The sequence below is a fragment of the Artemia sp. Qi Xiang Cuo genome, chromosome 12, assembly GCF_049724085.1.
Source record: "Artemia sp. Qi Xiang Cuo chromosome 12, ASM4972408v1, whole genome shotgun sequence".
NCBI classification, from domain to species: Eukaryota; Metazoa; Arthropoda; class Branchiopoda; order Anostraca; family Artemiidae; genus Artemia; species Artemia sp. Qi Xiang Cuo.
Window position 1 is genome coordinate 69,221,505 of NC_142805.1, and position 24,097 is coordinate 69,245,601.

At 35.2% G+C, this 24,097-nt stretch overlaps 1 protein-coding gene across 1 annotated transcript in view; it reads right to left on the reverse strand.

Moving 5' to 3' along the window:
- Positions 1-5,466: 5,466 nt before the first annotated feature.
- Elp4 (Elongator complex protein 4) overlaps positions 5,467-24,097 on the reverse strand; it is a 28,727-nt gene continuing 10,096 nt past the window's right edge. Inside the window, exons 3-5 of the mRNA XM_089098005.1 lie at positions 16,510-16,717; positions 12,910-13,127; positions 5,467-5,786 (exon numbers count right to left, since the gene is read on the reverse strand). Of these exons, the coding sequence (XP_088954131.1) occupies positions 5,511-5,786; positions 12,910-13,127; positions 16,510-16,717 (702 nt within the window). The 3' untranslated portion in view covers positions 5,467-5,510. The remainder of the gene's footprint in view (positions 5,787-12,909; positions 13,128-16,509; positions 16,718-24,097) is intronic.

Consider the following 24,097-nt stretch of genomic DNA (forward strand, 5'->3'; position numbering starts at 1 on the left):
TTAAATTAAAAAAACAAAAAACAAGTTCAAATACAAGTTAAAAACGCCGTTGAAACTTAAAACAGGCAAAAAATCCCCTGAAAAAGGCAGGGACTGTCACCCCACGATCCGTAGCTAATAACGGTTAACTGGTTGCTTAGAACTTACTAATAATCCAAAAGACACTCAATCCATACCAAAAATATTTGATTGGTTCTCAACGAAATATAAGAAATTTGTTCTTTTCAGTAAAGCGCAAGCAACAATATCAGTGTTTTAAATGGGGGAGGGATGGCCCCGAAAGTAACAATCACCGGGGAGTTTTTAAGTGGGGGAGGGGCAAATACTATTAGGAGATTTTTTGTACGAAAATTCAAATGGAAGTATTTCTGTTTTTCCTCTGTTTGATACATTTTAAGTGTCTTCTTATTTCCCGATGAGGGGAGGGGATAACCCCTTCCTGGAGGCACCAATGTGCGACAGCCCCCTTTTTGTTCAGGGACTTTTTGCTCATTTTATGTTTTAATGTTGTCCTTGCATTAAATGCATGCAGAATGTTTTTTTTATCAATAAAACTAAAGAGTGGGATTCAAACTTAAAACGAACATAAACTAGATTTACATTGCTTGGACAACAGGACCTGTTGCAGCAAATTTTTGACGACTTCACCAACAAAGGTATTAGAGGAGCAACGCAATAGCCTACATATCCTTTTTAATTAAACCAGACTTGTTAAGATTCCAAAAAGTCATTGCCCAGGATTAGAAAAACATGAAATTAGGTGAACTTTGTTTATTGAGGTAGGAATGATGGGACCCATAGGCAGGGACCAGTGCTTAAGATGGATAAGGAAACTGAAATTCTATCTTAGGTTGGGAAGGTATTAATAATTGATTACCAGGTGTTCACTTTAAGACCCGAAAATGCAAGGTATCAGTCATAGTGGCATATGCCCCTGTAGAGCCCCTGATGGAGACAGAAGTGGTTCGGATGAATTTTACCTTAAGCTACAGGAACCAATTCACAGGATACAAGACAGAAATGGGATATTTTAAATTTTGGGATTTGAACGCCAAGGTTGGCAAGAATCAGGATAGATGGTATCTTAGCCTAGATAAATTTGATGTAGGGAAGGAAAATTGCAATGGTTGTACCCCATGAATTAACATGGCTACTATGATGCTTTTTTTTATTGTAACTGTAAATCGAAAAGTGGCAGGACTGATATAGAACACTTGGGTAGACAGGGGTGGTTTTGAAAGTAAATATTACTGTCTACAGTGCCCTTTAACTGCATAGTACACTATACAGGGAACTGTATAGTGTCCTCTATTGGTCACTTTTAGAGTGCTAGAAATCATTGAACTCGATTCCCAAATCAAATTAAGGAAGAGTAATTTCCTTCTGGTAGTTATATGGTTGACAGACTCCAGGATGAGAATTTAAGAGGAACTTTCAAAGAATAGTTGGATATGGAACCGACGAGTTTTTAGTCTGTTAATGTCAGGGGCTGATCCAGGATTTTTTTCAGGGGAGGGGGGGCAAAATAGGTTAATCCGAAAAAAAAATTTGGTGGGGGGCGCAAAATAGGTTGATCCCATAAACTTGCGTTATGAGCAAGTTTAATTAACGCACACTTGAGCTAATTAAGTAAATTACACTACTTTATACTACGCTAGGGGGGCGCCCCCCTCGCCCCCCTCGATCTGCCACTGGTCAATGTAGAAGATGTTCGGAACAACTTCAGCAAAATAGTTTGCAAAGTACCGGAAGATGTCTCAGATAGGAAAGTTAGAAACACAACCATGAATATAATGAAACTGCTGTAAGGTTGGTAGAAAAGAGGAGGGGTTAGTTCAAGATTTTTGTTGCATGATAGACCAGATGAGAATAAGAGAGGTTGATTTTTGAATTAAAATCAAGCTGCCATTAACCCATTGGCCAATCGGAAACAAAACCAAGACAGGTAGTCTGAGTGAGAGGCAGCAAAGCTGACATAAGCATTTTTCTGGATTGTATAAGAAATGATGTAGTTTTCACTTGTTGTTAGATTTTGTCTATCATCCATCCATCCATCCTAGGGTGGAAATAAGTAAGGGAGGGCATTAAAGTGTGAAGTGAGGAGGAGTGAAATCGGGGTCAATGACAAAATTGCCGAGGATCTGGAAGATACAGCCAGAGAGTAAAATATTAAGAAGAAGAAAAGAAATGGTCAGTCTGGATTGGTCCCAGTTAAAGATAGGAACTTGGCCTCAATTGGTGATACGGGAAGTGTTAAAGTGCACAACATTCTGAGAATGCGTTAAATCATGGTAAAGATGTGGAAAAGGATATAGAGAAGAATGAAAAATAGTTCAACAATTTGGAAGTGAATATTAGGCGAGGGGGAGTTAGAGATAGTGCTAAAGGGATTGAAAAATAATGAGGCCTCAGGTGCTAATTGGGTGGTAAAGAGATTTTTTAAATATGGTGGTTGTGAAGGAAGATCAAGTTACTAAAGATTATGAATATGATTTTTGAAAGGGTAAGTACGCAGTGATTTTAGGAAAACTTTAATTAAACCCTTCTATAAGAAAGGTGACAAGTGAGTATGACAATTACAGAGGCACTAATTTTATCTTAAGTAGGAAGTAAATTACTTAGCATAGAAACACTTATTAGATTAAGAGATGCTGTCAATGCAGTTTTAAGAGAAGAGCAGTATGGTTTAAGGAAAGGGGGAGGATGTGTCAACCAAATTTGCATTTTTAGATTAATGATAAGAAGTTTCTGAATCATCGGATCCTTTTAGCACTCAGTCTTGTAGATTGCGTGCGGACGTTTGATTCAGCTGACGGTAAAGATACAGTTAAGATCCAATCTTTGGGTGTTATACCAGATATGTACATGAAAGTAATTAGTGCCATGTACAAGAATAGCATTGCTGCGGTTAAGGTAGGAAATGAGGCTAGTAGCTGGTTTCGTATATCTTTCAGGAGCTAAACAGGGTTGTGTCCTATATCCGTTTATATGGATTATTTTGATGGACTTCGTATTAAGGAACACAGCAAATGCTAAGGGAGAACCTGACGTCAAATGGGAAGGAAAAACTGAATTAACGCAGGGTGTATTTTCGCAATTGAAAAAAAATAGGAAGAATATGAAGATAAGCCTGGGAGATTCTATTAGAATGTTGGAAGCCATGGGAATGGTCAGGTATGGCTCTAAAGTGTGGGCACTTCGAAAGGCAGAGGAAGATCTGTTAATGTTCTCCAGAGGAATTGTCCATGGACAGTTTTAGGTACTCCCGTGTATCAAACGATTAGCTGTACCAAAAATGTGGTTTGATCCCACTTTCTGTGGCTGTAATGTCAGAAAGTGGTGAAGATGGCTAGGCCACATTTATGAATGAATGACGACGATTTAAAGACCAAAGATTTTTTTTTGCCATCTATTTGGGGTTAAATGAAGATCAAGCCCTCTCCGAATGGGATGGGAAGAAGTTATAAGAAAGGATTAAAAAAAAAAAAATTCAATTTCACGGGAGGGGTAAAGAGTGAAGCTTCGAATAGAATGCGATAGAGAAGGGCTGTACGCAGATATGTTGGCCTCAGGAGGCCTGGTGCTGCAGTGATCTGTTAGTAGGACTACTCGTACCCCATGCTACAGTAGTTTGATTGCTGGCGAAGGTTGCTTTGTTGGCATAAATGAGGTAATTTTGGCTCTAATCTCAATTTAAATTTTGAAAAATTTCTTGCTAAGTGGTTCTTTGAAGTTCGTCCTCCAGGGACTGTTTTAGTGACTGTCACTATTAAAATATTACCAAATACTCTATAAAGCATCCTAATACCCTAACTACCGAATACCCGTTTTTACCAAATAGCCTCACCTGTACTACTTTAACCAAGACTAACTTGGCCTAACATTCTTTCTTAGATTAAAAAAGGTGGAAATAATCGTCTTATCTTATTTTCCAGCATATATTAATTTGTTAACTTAGACCTAGGTCTTCCCACATAAGCTGGTAATAAGGTGACAAAAGTTTTTTCTTCAAGTTTTTTCCCCCTTTCCTACACAGTTATAAATGCTTCCGTATGTGAAGCCGAAATATTCAGATTTTTATTGAAATTTGTATAAAATGTTTCTTTTTTCATAGTTAAATGACTTAATCAAAATTTTTACCCGTGTTAATAGGTCTAAGAAAATATTTCTTTCAGTTTAAACCTACAAATTGGGCCGAACTAAATTTCTCCCACGACCTTGTTGAATGCACCCTTACGAGTACTGAAAGCTAGACTAAGAACATTCTTCTGGAAAACAATTAAAAATAAATTAAGGATAACCTTCTGAGGCTGAGTTCAAAGAGAAGACGGTAGATTATATCAAGGTAAAACAACCTAGCGATTTTGCGACCTTATTAGCGATTTTAGAACTTATTAAAAGCCAGATTCTCTAATGTTTTGGAAAAATCCCGGAAAAAAACTTTGCTGTCTAAAAAAAGAATTCCAATGACACATTTTAGCAGTACAGGAATTTTATAAATTTGTTAGAATGGTAATTTTTTATTTGTTATTTATATAAAAAAATTTATTTATTTAAAATCAGTTTCACTGAGTAGAGATTTCTTTCTTTTTGGCACCCACTCGGAAACAAGCGGAATGCCAATTCACTTAAAGATTACGATTGAAGCGATATTTGCAACCTAGTAAAGAACGAACTCCAACACATAGTATCCAAAAAAAAGAAAAATAAACTGTCAGGTGAGTTATGTTGTGGCTCAGGAGGTTTGACCTTAGCTTGGTAATACGGGCCCCAGAGATCTTACCCGGCTATAGCAACACGTAGCACGGCCGACACAGGGACCTTAGTAGTCAAGAAGCGTCGTTAGTCCCATTACTTACTTAACTGTCAGCTGAGAAAGAATCGCCATTTGAAGCTGATACCGGACTAGTAAGCATTATTTCGGCTATTCTTAATGGTAGGAATTTATTGCGAAAACAAGTTTATGGGAATTTCGAAAAATAGCCTGAAACTCCTCGAAGATGATGTGGACTTTATATGAAATCTGTACCAATAAATTCAACAAAGTTGAGAACCAAAAGGGCCATTACAGTCCCCGATCTTCAGCAACAGGAAAATAAACTGCAAAAGAACAAACAGGAAAAATCCCTGTTTCAAATGGAAAGCATTCCTTTAGGGATGTCTCTTTTTTTCCTTTAGGGATGATATCATTTATAGAGAGACAAAGTTTTTCTTAGAACCTAGAATCATCCTTGGAGCCTAGTTTTAAGACTCTAAGGATTGCTTAAATTAGCCTAGAACTAGTTAAAGGAACTACACTGTGACTACTTGAAGAAACTAGCCTAACGACAACTTTCACTGGGAGACAGCTGCACTTAGAATACTGAAAACCTTTTTATATACCAAAAATACATCTTTTTTTCAGGAAGAAGGCTGATAGAAAGCTAAATACAGTCAAAGAAACACGGAGTTTTTTAAACTAATCAATCAATTCAAAATTCCTGCATTAATTAAAAATAACGCAGAATTAATTAAAAATCAACCCTGGATACAGGCTTCCGTTCGTCCACTCTAATACCTGGGATTAAATGCACCTTTTCCACAACCAACTGATTTCTTGATATCCTAACTGCCAAATCTTTCGTATCGGGGTAGTTAACATGAAAAGCATTCAGTGTATTTGGAAAGTCTAGTTGCAACACGGCACTATAAACTTTCAGCTCTTCATGGACATCTGGATCAATATCCTGGAACGCCATGTAGATGTCAGATAAGTTGCGGATAGACGACAACAGATTGGAATCCAACTTTAAAAAAAAAAAAATGAAAACAGAGATAGAAGATAAAGGGATTGAAGAAGAAGAAGAATATTGAATAGCGTATAGAAAGTTATGATTTCAGCCAAGAGAAATAAATAATATCAAACCTACTGTCGACTTAACAATAACTATGCAACCAGAGGCGCAAATCCCCCCCCCCCCCACCCTAGAATTTGAAGAGCTTCTTCTCATATTTTTTTTTCAAAAAAAAGTAGAATTGCCCCCTAATATTTTGAAATTTTTGTATCTTTATAAAAAAAACGGCAAAATAGTTTTTGACCCCCCCCCCTTCTTGCATCTCCGTGAATTGGCGCCCCTGCAAACGAATGTAGAACTATGGCAGACGTGATACGGTAACATTTAATAAAGGATATTATGATTAAAATGAATTTGTGAATATTACGGAGCGATAGAGAAAACAGAGAAGAAAAAATGCTTCGACAATTTTGTCGCAAATAATGGAACATCTTCTATTTAACTTTTGAGCTATTTAGAAACCAATTCGGGTCTACAAGAAAACTGTGCAGAAAATTAAAAAAATACTGATTTTTGACATTGCTACAGCTTGTGAAAATACCCTATGCAGCACAAACATGTACATACCGGGGGGGGGGGGGTGAGTAATTAGGATCCAGTCCGTCCTCTTAGGATAACTTAAATTTCTGTTTCGAAAATGGCTTTAGAAGAAATGTCGATTTGCGCTTTTTGTCAAATAAACAAGTGCAGAAAAAAAAAACTGAATGGCAACAAGCTTCATTAATAAAGATAAAAGTATTGCAAATACAAGACAAGAAACAACAACAAAAACACAAAATTATGTCTCATTTCAAAAAAAGAAAATTCGCTCATTACTAAGCATGTAACTCAAAACATTATCACTCAAAACAAAATTCAGGGGTATACTACTACTACTACTAACAATTCATTGCAGCAACAAGCCACCTGAGGCAACTTAGCTACACACGGTTTCCATCCATCTCAATATATTCAACGCCTCCCTCTTTACATTCTCCCAGGAAGTTCCATTTTCCTTAAATATTTCCTTGTGACATCCTTCCAATCCAACTAGGGATAACCTGCTTTTGGTATGGCCTTAGACAGTTGACCGAAAAGGACAATCTTCTCCAATCTGTCATCCTCGATCCGCAGAACGTGTCCTAACCATCTCACCCTTTCTCTCATTATAGCCTTAGAAAGCGGGATTGAACTACACTTTTCGTACAGCTTACTGTTTAAGATATGGTCAATCAGTTGAACACCCAAAACAATCCGTAGGCAATTTCTCTGGAAAACATCTATAAAATAGTACGCCCACACACAAAAAAACAGGTAAAAATAATAAAAAACAGTCAAACGATAAAAAAACAATAGGATAAAAACAGCGAAATATATGAAATAAGGGTCGGAAATGGAAAAAATCTGGAGAGGAAAAATCAGTGAATAGATTAAATATAAGTAAAAAAGGAAAGTTCATCGAACGCTTAAACTAAACAGGGGTGAAAACAAAACGAGCTTTAAAAAAAAGGAAAATCTCAATTTGATAAAAGAGGACTTAAACTTAGGAAAAAGAAGGGCGCAAGATCAACTAATGATAAAGTCAGTGACACACGATTCCATACTGTTTCGATATCTTCCACTGCTGTTATACATTGGAGAATAAGTAGGGAAATTGGAAGGATATAGTCAAAAATGTCTGAGCAATCTACTTTTTCTACATATTTAAAATTTTTCGTTTTCTATTTGCCTTTTTTTTACAACTCCTGCCCATCCCACATAAATTTAACCCCCTTATTCCGCACATGAACCTATGCTCTGAACAACTTTCCGTAACCTCTTCGAGCATTGTATATACTTTTCATAACCACTTCGTACAATTTAGCTTACAGGTAGAACTATTTCAAAAACAGCATTACCAATACTTTGAGATAAATTGTGCCAATTTTTCTGACCAGATTCTACCACAAAATTTTTCTACCTCAGTTTTATTTCACTGACGAAGATACTGGAATAAACTGATAAATTGCATAAATGGTAAATTATTTAGTATAGAATCATAAACCTACGATAATCCATTCTAACAACTAATATTCACACTTTATTGCGTATAGTAACAAAACTAACTTGAAAAACTTTATACCAAGACCACGCCTATCTCTGGTTTGAACGGCCAATGGCCACGGCTATTTGTCGATAGCCAATAACCATTGCCACGGCTATTTGTCGATAGTCGATAACCATTGCCACGACTATTGCAGAGTAAAACGTTTTTATTTACAACAAATTCATACTTTACATTATAACGCAGTCTTTCCTGTCAGATCCTTGTGAAATAGTTAGTGACTAAGTGCCAAACAACGAGCTTCACCCGCTTTTTGTCATCGTAGACTCCTCGGATGTGCCATCATTTCCAAATGATGATCCTACGATTGTGGCCTCATGCTTAAACGAGCGTGTCTGTATGCTAGTTTTTTTAGTGGAAAAGCAAGGAACTTGCTAACAGGCTCCAGTCTCAACTGTCTGGTCTTCAGCTCCGTCAAGTCAACCACCCACCATCCCTGTACGAACATTTCTTCAATATTAACGCGCATAACCCGAAGAACCAGCGTGAATTTGTGCAGAAAATTGGCTACGCAAGTAAAGAAAAACACATAGTTAGAAAAAAATTGGACTGGTCATTCATTTGATCGATGAAGAGTCGGCCGCTGCAGCAGTCTCCCCCCCCCCCCCGCATTAAAATATCACGCCAGTTCCGAGTGACTCTGTCAATTGAAAAGCCTAAGCAGTGCCTAAATTGCCAAGGATTTGGGTATTTCGCAAGGAACTTTAAGAACCCTGTTAAATGTAATAAATGTGCAGGTGATCAGACTATAAAGGACAATTCAATTCAGATCAGTTTCAATAGTATATTACGCTTAAATTACATATACTTACAAATACTTTTTAAAAATAAATTCTGACCCATAATCCATATTAATTGGACCCTCTAGGACAATCCTGTTAAGGAAACATTAAATTACAGTGTTAACTACATCAATAAGTGGCGTTCCTTCATTTGCCAGCCAGCATGAACTAAAATTCCCTCCAAACAATTCAATTAAAAACACTAAAACAAAACTTAAACCTCAATTTTAACAGGAGAAAGCAAGATCTGATATCGCTGTCAAAATTAATACTAAAATAATAAATATTTATCCATTTTCTTTTACTTTTATTCGATATAATTTTAAATTACTTAATATTACTTAATGCTTATGATGTTTACTCCAATGTTTTTTTTAGATTTACTTTAAATGATGTAAGACTCGGTTTGCTTCTAATTGCCTCTGGTAGGCCATTCCAAACTCGTGAACATAAAATGTCAAGTGAAACAACTGACCGAACATATAGCGTATACAGAACAACCAACATGCTTCTATCCAGTGATCTTCCCTGGCGTGTTTTAGCCACAGAAAAAAATCATGAAAAGCATTTTGGTAGTAGAGAATGAAAGTATTTGTAAGATAAAAAAATGAGCAATTAAAAAAGACCAAACAATCTAAAGAAAATAACAATCTGTTTCGTTAATTAGGTATAATGCTTTTTTATTTATTTTATTAACCATAATGTATGGGATTTAAATGTCACCGTCCAGACAAGGGAGCAGTATCGGATTTGGGACTGTATCAGCGAAAAATAAAGAAGATGAAAGATCTTAACAGGAAAAAAATGCTTAAGTTTTTTTAATATTCCCAGATTTTTAGAAATTTTTAGGCCCACCGCTGTAGAATGTTATTTGAAAGAAAATTTTCATCAAGCACGTCCACACCCAGATAGTTTACAAATCAATTTTATGGTCTCTATATCATGCCTCTAGTCGCTTGGAAATCTGGGCTGGAGCTTTCCTACTCGTGAAAATAGCAAAACGTGGGATTTCTTCACATTCATAGTCATCTTGTTAGCATCCATCCACAAGTAAACAAACTCCATCGTCTGTTGCTGTCTATAAATCAGTATCTCAAAATCACCGTTAGCACATCCAATGACTGTGTCATCTGCAAAGCCTTGTAGCATTTCGTCTGAACTCGAATCCGAACTTGAGCTGGAGAATGTAGTCTGAGGGCACAAATTGCAGCAACAAACTGGGGGGGGGGGTTCGAAAATAAAATGTAAGTCTTTAATGTGAATAATAAATAAGAGAGGGCCAAGAATAGAACCTTGGGCCACCCCGCAATTCAATGTCTTCGAAGATGTATGATTATTCCCAATTATAATTTCTCAATTTCCTAGGTAACTTTGAAACCATGAAAAAAGATGGCCTCTCACCCCAATATGGTCTAACTTACTAAGCAGGATATCGTAGGACATACAATCAAACGCCTTCTTTGTGTTCAAAAGTATTACCATAGGAATTTTACAGTGAACCATCATTTTATTTATAAAAAACGAAAGCGAAGCAAGAGCATCTTCTGAAGAGTGGCCGGGACGAAAGCCAAATTATCTCGAATTATAGAAAAACCTTTAATTCCAAAGAATTTGCAAGTTGTTTATGCACTGGTTTTTCAAAAAATTTAGAAAAAGTAGATAAAAGTGAAACCGGCCTATAATTAGACACATCTGATGGATCTCCTTTAAAAAGAGGAATTACTCTCGCTTTTTTTAGATCATCCGGAAAAGTACCTGTTTCATACGAAAGATTCAACAAGAAGTAAGTAGCTCAACCCGAACTTGAGCACTTTCCTTCACAATTTTGGCATTAATTTCATCATATCCTGATGAAGAACTGCTTTTCAGACTCGTTCTTAAATTTACAATATCATAATAAGCAACTGAAAAGAACCCCATCGAATTTCTACACGAAGGAGGAAGAAAATAGCTGTGACGAGATATCGGAGCTTCATCTATCGTTTCCCTCTCAACTTCACTAAAAAAAGATGTTAAAATCCCTGGAATTTCACTTTCATTCTCTATAGCTACACCCTTTTGGACCATTTTTTTTGCACACCAGAAGTTTTAGAACCAGGTTTTAAAACTGATTTTGTAACACTCCATATTTTCTTACCATTGTTCCCATAAATCTGGAATCTATTAAAAAAAATACTTTTCCATTTCATTTCTTAGAATTTTACGAAGCAAGTTATTATATTTTTGATATCTAATGAAAATTTTGTTGGTTCACTTAAATAATCCTTCTATATTCTCATCTTCTTGTTTATACAGTCAAGAAGACTTTTAGAAACCCATGGACGCCGTGGGAAAAACTTCCTGGAGTTACGGACTACACTTTCTTCACAGCATTCTTCCGTTTTGTCCATAAAAATACAATGAAACAACTGGAAAGCGGTAATCACATATTTTCTACATACAATGACGACCAATCTATTTTACCCATTTCCTCTTTAAAAAGTTTAATATTATCATCCGATAAATTCAGAAATTTCAAATTTTGGTTAATCTGGTGACTTAAAATTTCATGTTCTGGGACTAAATACGATCCCAAAATGGGGTAATGGTCCAACATATCTGAAACTAAAACAGAAGCAGAAGTCGGGAAACTTTAACTAAAATACTGTCAACTATCGTATGAGACGTTTGCGTCTCATACGATACGTTTGCGTCTGGCATTACCCGCCGGAAAAGTAATACACGAATATAATCCGAACTCAGCCATCATCGACAGAAAAACCATTTTTTTTAATGGAAGACCGAGATCGATATTGAAATCACCCATCAAGAACAACTCAAAATATTCTGATTGGGTTATCCTCTCAAAAATACTTTCCAGATGAGCAAAAAATTCCGGATTGATCCGGAGGGAGGCCTGTAAATCTCACCAATTTATTAGCTACATTTACTTCAATAAAAATAAATTCAAAATTCCTTCTACATCAGTCAAGTTATCATTTCGAAACAAGTGTAGAGAATCACTTATATAAAATGCCCTCTGTCCCCCCTCTCTTCTTCTTCTTACAATAAAGGAATTATGAATGATAATTTGGAAGATCAACTAGAGTAGACGTCTGTTGGTTTAGAAACGTCTCAACCGGACTAAAAATTTTAGGCTGGACAACCTCACTTATAAGCTGAATATCACTCATAGAAGAGCTTAGCCCTTGAAAGTTTGGTTGAACCATAGAAAAATGAAACGAAATAAAGGATTCTGGTATATCTGAATCTGTAAAATAGTTATGGGATTTGGGGTATTCATCAACTTGAAAAATCTGAAAATCATTACCTCTAATTATCTCACCGTCAAATAGATGAGAGTTCTAAACTTTCATTTTCTAGTGGAGCAAAATCTATACAAGACCTTGGACGACTCCCGTTTACTTCACTATTTGAAAAAACTCTTTTAACTTACATATATCTGAAGGTCTACCCGAGTTCACGCCGGAAAGGAAGAGAAACATGTGAGGAAGAAAATAAAAAAACCGACTGAATTAATTTGAAAAAAAAGAAACAAATCTTATAGTGTTTGATTCATGCTGAATGAATGTTTAAAAATTAAAGTTGTCAATAATGATGTGAAATTTTTGTAATTATGCGTAATTTTTGTCTGTGTCCTTTTTGTTTTTCTTATACTCCTCTTTAGTGCATTTTTGGTGTTTACAGAGGGTAACATTAAATTATTATTATTATCAAGTCTTTTTTTTTCCTTAACATGTCTCTGTTCAGTTTCATCTCAGTATTAAAATTCACCTATTTTTATTCTAACACATTGGGGTATTTTTGTAGCATTTAATTGATTATCTTTGTCCGAAAACACGAATTCAATTCCATATTCCTTAAGCAGTACATTTTTGATAGACAGTGGTAGTTTTTGTCTTCTTTGGCAACACCAAATTCACCTGAATGGCATTCAAACCTATCCTCTTCTTTCTTAAGATTTAAGTTTTAACTAGTTATACAATTTCAAAATGATTCATCACATTTTCTTGTTGTTGAAAGTATGCCCCCACCCCCTCATCGAAAATATTCAAGTAAAATATAAAGTAAAGCCCAAAGTATAACAAACTATTTATAACAATAAATACTTCGCTTTACACTTATATATAAATAAATAACAGAATTATAATTTATAATATTTTATAATTATATAATATAAATCATAATTCGTAATAATAAATAAACTTACTTTTACAACAAACGAAGGTATGGTGACAAGACAGGAAGCACAAGAGACTCGAAGAACATTTTTGAGAAGAACCAAAAATTTCAAAAGATTTTCTTTTCCCCATAAAGCCGTTCCGAGTGAAACCATGGCAACACGTAACACGTTCTTTTCTCCAACATCACCTGGTTTGACCTGAAAACATTTTGCCTTGGAGTAAATAGCCTTTAATAACTCCGTATCTGAAAGAATAAATATAAGTATCAACCTAACTTTATAGATCTATATTAATTTTAGTTTTTTGTTCTGGGACGCTTTCTCCTTCTCTTAATCTGACTAGTTATTTTCTTTTTTTTATAATATATATATACAGGGCACGGCATAAGAAACTTCGTTTAATGTAAATGAAACAGAATTAAAAGCTTTATTGTTTGTTTATTTATATGTTTGTTTCCAATAAACAATCAAACAAATAAACTCCCTTCTGTTACTAGGTTTTTTAGGAAAATTCCAAACTTTCGTTTATTTACATCTAAGAGTTTGAAATCAACGCAATAAGGTTCTTGGAAAATTTCGATAGACTATGAACGATGGACGCTAGACAAAGACGAAACCCACGTTACGAGACAAAGAAGAACACTCCAATGGTCACTACAGTCACCGAACACCACTGAATAGTTTTTTGAGGTCCATTAAAAGATCAGGTCTACAATATATATATATATATATATATATATATATATATATATATATATATATATATATATATATATATATATATATATATATATATATATATATATATATATATATATATATATATATATATATATATATATATATATATATATATATATATATATATATATATATATATATATATATATATATATATATATATATATATATATATATATATATATGATATATATATATATATATATATATATATATATATATATATATATATATATATATATATATATATATATATATATATATATATATATATATATATATATATATATACTACTAACAACTCACCGCAGCACCAAGCCGCCTGAGGCCAACACAGCTACGCACGCTCCTCCTCCACCCCAATCTATTCAAAGTCTCCCTTTTTACACCCGCCCACGAAGTTCCCATTTCCCAGCCTTAGTGACTTAGTCTTCCTAACATTAATTTTCAAACCAATTCTAGCACCCTGAACTTTGGAGTGAAAGAGAAAGAGTGAAAATTTGGTCCACACATCCTCTACCTTTTCTAAAACCGCACTGTTCTTCTCTTAAAACTTTGTCTATGGCATCTTTCAGTCTAAAAAGTATCATATTACTAAGTAATTTACTACCTACAGAGACCAGACTAATGCCTCGATAATTACCACACTCACTTTTATCACCTTTCTTATAAAGTGGCTTAATTAAGGTTTTCCTAAAATCGTTAGGTACTTCCCCTTTTTCGAAAATCATATTCATAATCTTCAGTAGCTTATTTCTAACCTCAGAGCCACCATATTTAAGAAACTCCTTTACCACCCTATCAGCACCTGGAGCCTTATTATTCTTTAATCCCTTTAGTACTGTTGCTAATTCATCCTAACAAAACAAATCTTCCTTCACATCCAAGGTATCACAAACTTTTTCATTTTCCTCTATATTTTTTTCTGCCACTGTATCTCGGTTAAGCAAATTCTCAAAATGTTCGGCCCATCTCTCTTTAGTTTTTTCCTTATCGCTAATTGCGACCCCATTCCTATCTTTAACAAGGCCAAGTCCGGATATATATATATATATATATATAATATATATATATATAATATATATATATTTGTGTGTGTGATTCGCACATGTACAAATGTAATAATCATATTTAATAATATAGTATCTAATATTGCAATTATCAAAGTATTTCATAATATAGAACCATAATGAAATAAATAAAATGTTGATCTGGAAGCAGAAAAATACCTTTTGACGATGCAGGCCAGACCCCTCTTTCCTACTTTCACCAAATCTTATCATTTTTCCAATGCTTTCAAATAGTTTCCCTCTCAAATCAAAGGCACCCATGCCATTAGGCTATTCTTCAAATTATTAGGTTATCATTTGTAGTGACCTCATTTTCAATGTTAATTTATTAATTTCCATATCTATTGATCAATAAAATTTATTTATTTCTTTAACTTATTAATTTATACTAATTAAATTATTTTTATCTTATTTTTTTCTAATATTATGATTATTTATTATCTTTCATAATTAACTAGGTTATTATTAGGCTACAGATACGAGATTTGTGTCATTATTTTTCTTTTCCGAAACAAATTTACGTCAAAAGGGATTACATTTTAGACAGTATTGCATATATCGTTCTCTGTATACCGTACTATTTTTGAGAAAAGTTCACAACATCTATTTGTTCGTTCTTCCGAAAACTTTCAAATCGACAACATAATTTTATTTGTATTATACTCTCAAAAAAATGTATACGCCTTTCAACTTTACATGGTCTCTCATTTTGAGTCTTTTGAATCTGTGATAAGGGATTTATATTTCAATTTTTACCAGTTTATTACGTTGTCCTTTTTTCGCTAGCGATTTATATTTGTGTATATATATAGTTGTATATAGTTGTAGTGATTTATATTTGTAATGGTTTATATTTCTATTTATTATGTTAAATAAACTCAAGTCAAAGTCTTCTAATATGTTTGGCCTCTGAATTGTTTTATTATACGTAATTGATTATTTTTAATCAAATATGTTTAGCAATTTTTTGGCATTTAAATTTTATTAACGGATCTAACACGGTTGTTAAGCTTCTTGTATATTTCATTATTTTTTTTATCGATATAATCTCCTGATCGACCTTTATTAATGTTTCTTGATCACAGAGATAAGGTATATAGCACAGATACCATAGATGGACTATACTATAATGCTAAATAACGTATACGAGTATTCTCCGTGCTTTCAGGCCATTAGCACGGCCATTAGATGGCACAGTCTGGTGGCAGACCGTTCTGATACCTATATTAAACGATCAATTCATTCAAACTGATAAGTTATCACAAACAAATCTATGATTATTTCAGAAACTACTTTCAATTCTCTTGATTCTCTTTTGTAAAGATCGAGTTTGCTAAATATTTTTAACCGGCAACGATCATGAAAGTATTTTTGGAAGAAAAGAAGACAGAAGAGCCCAAGCACTAAATTTATCGGTTACCAGCGGATCCAGGGGGTCGGGGAGAATACGACCCCCTCCCCCAAGATTTTTTCTGGTGCCCGAATTCCGTGTTTTTTCTTTTTTTCACTCTTTTTTTAATAAAATTGTCAATTTGGTAAATTATTGGCACCCTGGTCACATAACCCCCCCCCCTCCCCACAGAGAAGATTTTGCTTCAAACCATTCTTTCTACCAACTAATTATTCAGTTGTACAACTGATCTCGGTATTTTTATATAATAAAGTTTTTTTAGCATTATTTTTTTTTTCTTTTTACAAGAAATATAAGTTTGGCAATGTTGGTTGGGAGAGCCATTTCAAAAATAAAAGTTCATTTACCCTTGATATAGTCATTTTTGCGACTTACTCCATTAACTCTTTCAAAGAGGTAACTTACATTTATCACCGCCATCATTTTCTTTCGTTTCCCAAATTTGGATGGGGGAAAAACTAGAGAGTTCTTTTGTTTCTTCCATATGCACATGTCCCTCTGAGACTTTTGGCAGATTTTTATACCTCCAAGCTATTTTAAGTTCCTCTTCTTTTTCCTCTACCAATTGTCGAGGCACACCACTGGGTACTGCCTTGGTAGTCAAAGAGTGGATCTAAAAATTTATATCAAAAATGTAGTTTGAGAAAAACTTAGTTCTATCAAGGCAGGTGCGCATTTAGTGGCACACTTATCAAAATAAAGACGTAGCCTACAAATGACATTAATTCGCACAAATTTGGAAGACAATCATTTATCATGCAATATTTCTCATAACGACCTTCATAACAGGCAACTGGGTATTTTAATTTTAATAACAAACTCTCTCTCTCTCTCTCTCTCTCTCTCTCTCTCTCTCTCTCTCTCTCTCTCTCTCTCTCTCTCCTCTCTCTCTCTCTCTCTCTCTCTTTGTTTGGTCGCTTGCTCAGCTATTTCCCCATTTGTGTCTTAGCCCTTAAGGATTGATTTTAGAGTCCAAAGCAACAGGTTTACAGTATCTTTTTCTTTTTTTTACCAAGTCGCCAAATACATTGATACAACTTTATGCTGACACGTGATTGCACGCTGAATCACGAATTTATATCACTCCCTGATTTAATTTCATTTAATTAATTAAAAAAAACTTTTTCCACAAAATAAGTTTTTCAAAGAAAAGTAAAGAACTCCATTAAACCAAAAATGAACAAAAATAAAATCAAATAATCTACCAAGCGTGAAACTACCACAAATCAGAATCGATAACTAAATGAAACCGAAAACGAACAGAAACTACAATAAATAACCGAGTCAAACTCAAAACGAGCAGAAATTAACATAAGTTGGGCGCAAAACCCCTACGCCTTCCCAAGGCCAAAACAAAATTTGCACTTTACTGAAAAAATAAAAATGAATGTGCATTGTCAGTTTAATATACATATACTGATATTTAGTAATCAAAATGTTAATATTATTTGATTTATTAAAGTTATAAAAGTAAAACCAATTATATTTTTTCAGTGAAGTGCAAATTTTGTTCCGCCCTTGAGAAGGCATAGGGGTTTTGCGCTCAACTTGTGTTAATTTCTGCTCGTTTTGAGTTTGACTCGGTCATTTATTGTAATTTCTGTTCGTATTGAATTCATTTATTTATCGATGCTGATTTGTGGTAGTTTCACGCTTGGTAGACTGTTTGATTTTATTTTTGCTCATTTTTGGTTTAATGGAGTTCTTTACTTTTCTTTGAAAAACTTATTTTATGGAAAAAGCTTTTTTAATTAATTTCTGTTCGTTTTATATTGACATAGTCTTTTCAGGTTTCCAGAACAACATTGCTATCTTAAAATTTTGACTGGATGTGTTTGGGGAAATGGTGGGCGTGAGAGGGGCGATAGTCGCTCTCCAATCACTTTCAACTATTAAAAATAGCACTAGCCGTTTCAATTTCCAATCAAATGAGCCCTTTTGAAGTTTCTACAACAAAACTTTCAATAAAAATCTTATATGCCCCCAGGACACAACTTACAACCCTAGCCCTGAGTGCTGGGGGGGGGGGTGTCATTCTCAACGACCTAATTTCCAGAACTTTCTACTACGTTGAACAAAATGGCTATCTGAAAATTTTCATTGGATGTGTTTGGAGGAATGGTGGGCGTGAGAGGGGGTTTAGTTACCTTCCAATCACTTTGACTATTAGAAAGGGCACTAGCCCTCTCAATTTCCAATTGAATGAACCTCTTTTGAAGTTTTACAACAACTCTATCTATAAGAACCTTATATACCCCCAGGGCAGAACTTACAACCTTTCCCCTGGGTGGTTTGTCATCCTTAAATAAATAATTTCCAGAACTTTCAACTACGTTGAGCAAAATGGCTATCTCTAAACTGTGATTAATATTTTTAGGGAAATGGTGGGCGTAAGAGGGGGGTTAATTACTCTATACTCACTTTCGAATATTAAAAAGGGCAATTTCAATTTCCAATCAAATGAGCCCTTTTTGAAACTTCTATAACAACTTTCTATATAAACTTTATATGCCCCAGGGCATAACTTACAACCCTTGCAATGAGGGTTCGGAGGGGGTTATCATCCTAAAAGACCTTTTTTCAAGAACTTTCAACTACGTTGAACAAAATGGATATCTCAAAATTTTGAGTGGATTTGTTTGCGAAAATGGTGGGCGTGAGAGGGGCGTTAGTCGCTCTTCAAACACTTTCAACTATTAAAAAATGCACAAGCCCTTTCAATTTCCAATTGAATGAGCCCTTTTGAAGTTTGTTTTTTTTTTAGAAGAAATTTCAGATATTTATTAATTCAAATTCAAATTAATTTATTTAACATAAAAAATACAAACAAATTTACAGCAGCCATCTACAAAAAACAGAAGGTTTATTTACGATAGCTCAAATCTATTATTATAAAGCTACAAGTTCACATAACAACTATCTCTTTGCGGGGCAAAATCAGCATTTGAATTAAATCATCATAAAGAACATCTACTCTAAAAGGATTACTCTCTATAAATCGTAAGTGAGAAATATCACCCATCATCCTTACAACATCCGCAAAAAAAAAAAAAAAAAAAAAAAGCAACAACAGAGGTAAAAAAAAAAGTGAGATACTTCTAACTAAATCAACTATGACAAAATCAATAAATATCAGCTAGACCATAGAGCCGACTCCGTGCGTTTTGGCTGGGTAATTTCGCGAAAATGCGACCTTTGTCCGTCCAAATAATTTTCATACCAAACATTATTCAAATTTCTAAACATTCAATTTATAACCCAAAAGGTAACGATTCAATCTACTCTTGAGCTGGCCTACATTATCAGCTTGTGTAATAGCATCCGGAAGGGAATTCCACACTCCCGGTCCCGCAAAACGAGGCAGAAACGCAGCACGTTGAGTATTCCGGAGCTCAGATGCAAGGTCATTCGCATTTCTAGTCTCATAACAGTGATAGGATGAATTAGCTTTAAAAAATTCCCAAAATACCTCCGGGGAACAATTATTCAAACATTGATAAATAAAAATTGCTAACTGGTAATCCCGTAACTGATAAATATTTAAAATTTTCAAACTTGTAAAGCAATTCAACGTGCTATTTTCAAACTGAATATAATTACCTAAGATACGAACTATTTTATTCTGTAAAATTTGGAGCTTTCTAAAACTTGAAATAAAACTACTAGTCCATAGCATGCAACCATACGATAAATAAGGGCTAACAATAGAATGATATAGTAAAAGTAAAACATTTGACGGTAGTTGATTTTTTAGTCTTCTTATCACACCCAACCCTCTTGAAATCTTAACTGCCACAAGATCACAATGTGATTTCCAACTTAAATTAAAATCAAGACTAAACCCCAAGTATTTAACACCATTTATATGCTTTAAAAATTCACTATTACAAACAATTTTATTATCTAAAACACATGAAACTCCATTTCTACAAAATGTCATGAAATTTGTTTTGGAAATATTCACTACCAAATAACTAGAATTTGTAAAACTTATCAATTCAGCGATGCCCTTATTTGTCATCTCAATTAACTGGCTGAGGCAAGCAGTTGCAATTGTAAACACTGTGTAATTACCAAAAGACGTTACCAGTACATCTGGTATATAAAAATACATAGTAGAAACGTAAATTAGATAAAGAAGTGGGCCAAGCACGGAACCCTGAGGCACACCAGAATTAACGATAAAAGTTTTTGAAATAGAACTTACAACCCTTGCCCTAAGGGCTGTGGGGGGGGGGGAGTGAGGAGTTGTCATCCTTAAAGACCTAATTTCCAAAACTTCCAACTACGTTGAATAAAATGGCTATCTAAAATATTGATTGGATGTTTTTGAGGAAAAGGTGGGGGTGAGAGCGTAGTTATTTGCCCTCAAATCACTTTCAACTATTAAAAAGAACATTAGACATTTGAATTTCCAATCGAAAGAGCCCTTTTTCAAGTTTCTACGACAAAGATTTCACTAAAAACCTTATATGCCCCCAGGGCATAACTTAAAACCCTTTCCCTGAAGACTGTGGGGGGAGTGTCCTGCTCAAAAGGTATAATTTCCTGAACTTTGAACTGCGTGGAACAAAATGGCTATCAAAATATTTATTGGATGTGTTTGGGAAAATGTTGGGCTTGAGAGGGGCGTTAGTCGCTCTCCAATCACTTTCAACTATTAAAAAAGGCACTAGCCCTTTCAATTTCCAATAGAATGAGCCCTTTTGAAGTTTCTACGCTTTCAATAAAGACCTTATACGCCCACAGGCCATAATTTACAACCCTTGCCCTGAGGGTTGTGGGGGGTTGTCATCTTCAAAGACCTAATTACCAGAACTTAAAACTACGTTGAATAAAATGTCTATCTCAAAGTTTGGATTAGATGTGTTTGGGGAAAAGGTGGGCGTAAGAGGCGGATTAGTTGCCCTCTAATCACTTTCGACTATTAAAAAGGGCACTAGCCCTTTGAATTTCCAATCGAATGAGCCTTTTTTAAAGTTTCTACGCCTTCTGTAAAAAACCTTATATTTCCCCAGGGCATAACCTACAACCCTTGCCCTGAGGGCTGTGGGGGACTGTCCTCAAAACATAATTTCTATCTGGAAATCAACTACGCTGAACAAAATGGCTACCTCAAAATTTTGATTGGATGTGTTTCGGGAAATAGTGGGCTTGGAAGGAGTGTTAGTCACCTTCCAATCACTTTCGACTATTAAAAATGGCAAAAGCCACTCTAATTTCCAATTGAATGAGCGCTTTTCGAAGTTTCTACGACAACTTCTTCGATACGAAGTGGCCTACTCTAAAGGGAAAAAATTATTAAATACTACATTGTGCCAACATCGTTCTTAGATGCCCCCAGGGCATAACTTAAAACCCTTGCCCTGAGGGTTGTTGGGGAGTGTCCTCCTCTTTACTTAGTCCCCGTTTCTTGTCTCGTTCTCGAGTGTCCCCGTTCTTTACTTACGCAGCGCGATCGCGCTGCCTATGATTTATACAACAACTTTCTATATAAACCTTATATGCCCCCACGGCAAAACTTGCACTCGTTGAACTGAGGGCTCTGAGGGGGTAATCATACTAAAAGACCTAATTTCCAGACCATTCAAATACGTTGAACAAAGAGGATATATTAAAATTTTCCCTGGATGTGTTTAGGAAAATGGTAGACGTGAGAAGGGTGTTAATGGCTCTCTAATCACTTTCAACTAATAAAAAGGGCAATAACCCTTTCAATTTCCAATTGAATTAGGCCTTTCGAAGTTTGTACGACAACGCTTTCAATAAAAACTTTATATGTCCCAGGGCATAACTTACAACCCTTGTACTGAGGGCTGTGGGGGGAGGGGTTGTCATCCTTAAAGACCTAATTTCCAAAACTTACAAATACGTTGAATAAAATGGCTATCTAAAATTTTGATTGGATGTGTTTGGGAGAATGATGGGCGTGGGGGGCTAGTTACCCTCCAATCACTTTCGACTATTAAAAAGGGCGCTAGCCCTTTGAATTTTCAATATAATGAGCCCCTTTTGAAGTTTCTACGACAACGCCTTCTATAAAAACCTTATATTCCCCCAGGGCATAATTGAAACCCTTGCCCTGAGGGTTGTGGGGGAGTGTCCTCCTCAAAAATATATTTTTTATCTGGAAATCCAATACGCTGAACAAAATGGCTATCTCAAAATTTTTATTGGATGTGTTTGGGGGAATAATGGGCGTGGGGGGGGGGGGCTAGTTGCTCTCCAATCACTTTCGACTATTAAAAAGGGCACTAGCCCTTTGAGTTTCCAATCGAACGAGGTTGTTTTTTAGTTTCTACGACAACACTTTCTATAAGAAACCTTATATGCCCCCATGGCATAACTTATAACCCTTGCCCTGAGGGTTGTGGGGGAGTGTCCTCCTGACAAACATATTTTCTATCTGGAAATCAACTACGCTGAACAAAACGGCTATCTCAAAGTTTTGATTGGATGTGTTTGGGGAAATGATGGTCGTGGGGGGGGGCTAGTTGCCCTCCTACAACTTTCGACTATTAAAATGGGTACTAGCCCTTCGAATTTCCAATCAAATGAGCCTGTTTTGAAGTTTCTACGACAACACCTTCTATAAAAAACCTTATATGCCCCCAGGGCATAACTTAAAACCCTTTCCCTGAAGATTGTGGGGCAGTGGCCTTCTCAATAACCTATTTTCTATGTGAGAATCAACTACGCTGAACAAACTGGCTATCTCAAAATTTTGATTGGATGTGTGTGGGGGAATGATGGGCATGGGGGGCTAGTTGCCCTCTAATCACTTTCGACTATTAAAAAGGGCACTCGAACTCTCAATTCCCAATCGAATGAGCCCCTTTTGAAGTTTTTACGACGACCCCTTCCATATGAAGTGCCCTGCTCTAAAGGAAAAAAACAATATATAGTACATTGTGCCAACATCGTTCTTACACGCCCTCTGGGCACAACTTAAAACCCTTGCCCCAAGGGTTGTGGGGGATTGTCCTCCTCAAAAACATATTTTCTATCTAGAAATCAACTACGCTGAATAAAATGGCTATCTTTAAATTTTGATTGGATGTGTTTGGGGGAATGATGGGCGTGAGGGGGGGGGGGGGCGAGTTGCCCTCCAATCACTTTCCACTATTAAAAAGGGCACTAGCCACTCCCATTTCCAATAGAATGAGCCCTTTTCGAAGTTTCTGATGGGTATGGAACATAAAATGGGTTCTCAACGATGTGAGACTGTAAAAGAATTGGACTTTTCCTCTTTTTAAGGATTTAAATTCCTATCTCATAGAGTGACACAGGGTCAAACAACACAAAGACCTAGATGTTTCTTTTTTGCTTTATTATTCTACAAAACATTAATTATACAATCAATTAGACAAAATGTGCTAAGCCAAAATGTGCTAAGCCAAAGAATGCCTGTAGAGCTCCAAAGCCCCCCATTGCACTTCCTGGCTGAAGGGCAATGAAACGGAGATCAGCACTGCCGGTTTGGACCTTAAGGGTTTAGTGCCTTCATACTTACTTACTTAGAGCTCCAAATACCCAACTGGACCTGTGTCCCCAAATGTTGACCATGAGGTACAAAAACTCTTTTGTCCCCTATTTGTTTCCCATTTTAATAATTGATTTGACTTTTTGTTTTATGCTTATCCCTAACATCTGTTTTACTATTGTTTTTGTTCTGACGTGCTTATGGTAGCTTTTGTGCTATTTTAGCACATTTTGATTCCCATTTTAATAATTGATTAATTTTTTGTTTTATGTTTATCCCCTAACATCTGTTTTATTATTGTAGTTGTTCTGACGTGCTTATGCTAGCTTTTGTGCTATTTTAACCAATAAATCATATTCTATTCTATTTGCAGAAGAGGAAGTAGCTAATATAGAGAATAAAAAAAAGATAAACAACATACAGTTTGAAGACAAAAAAAAACAAAAAAAAACATGTGTCTGAAATGTAAAGTAAAAGAAACAAATTAAAAAAAAAATATGCATCAAGATT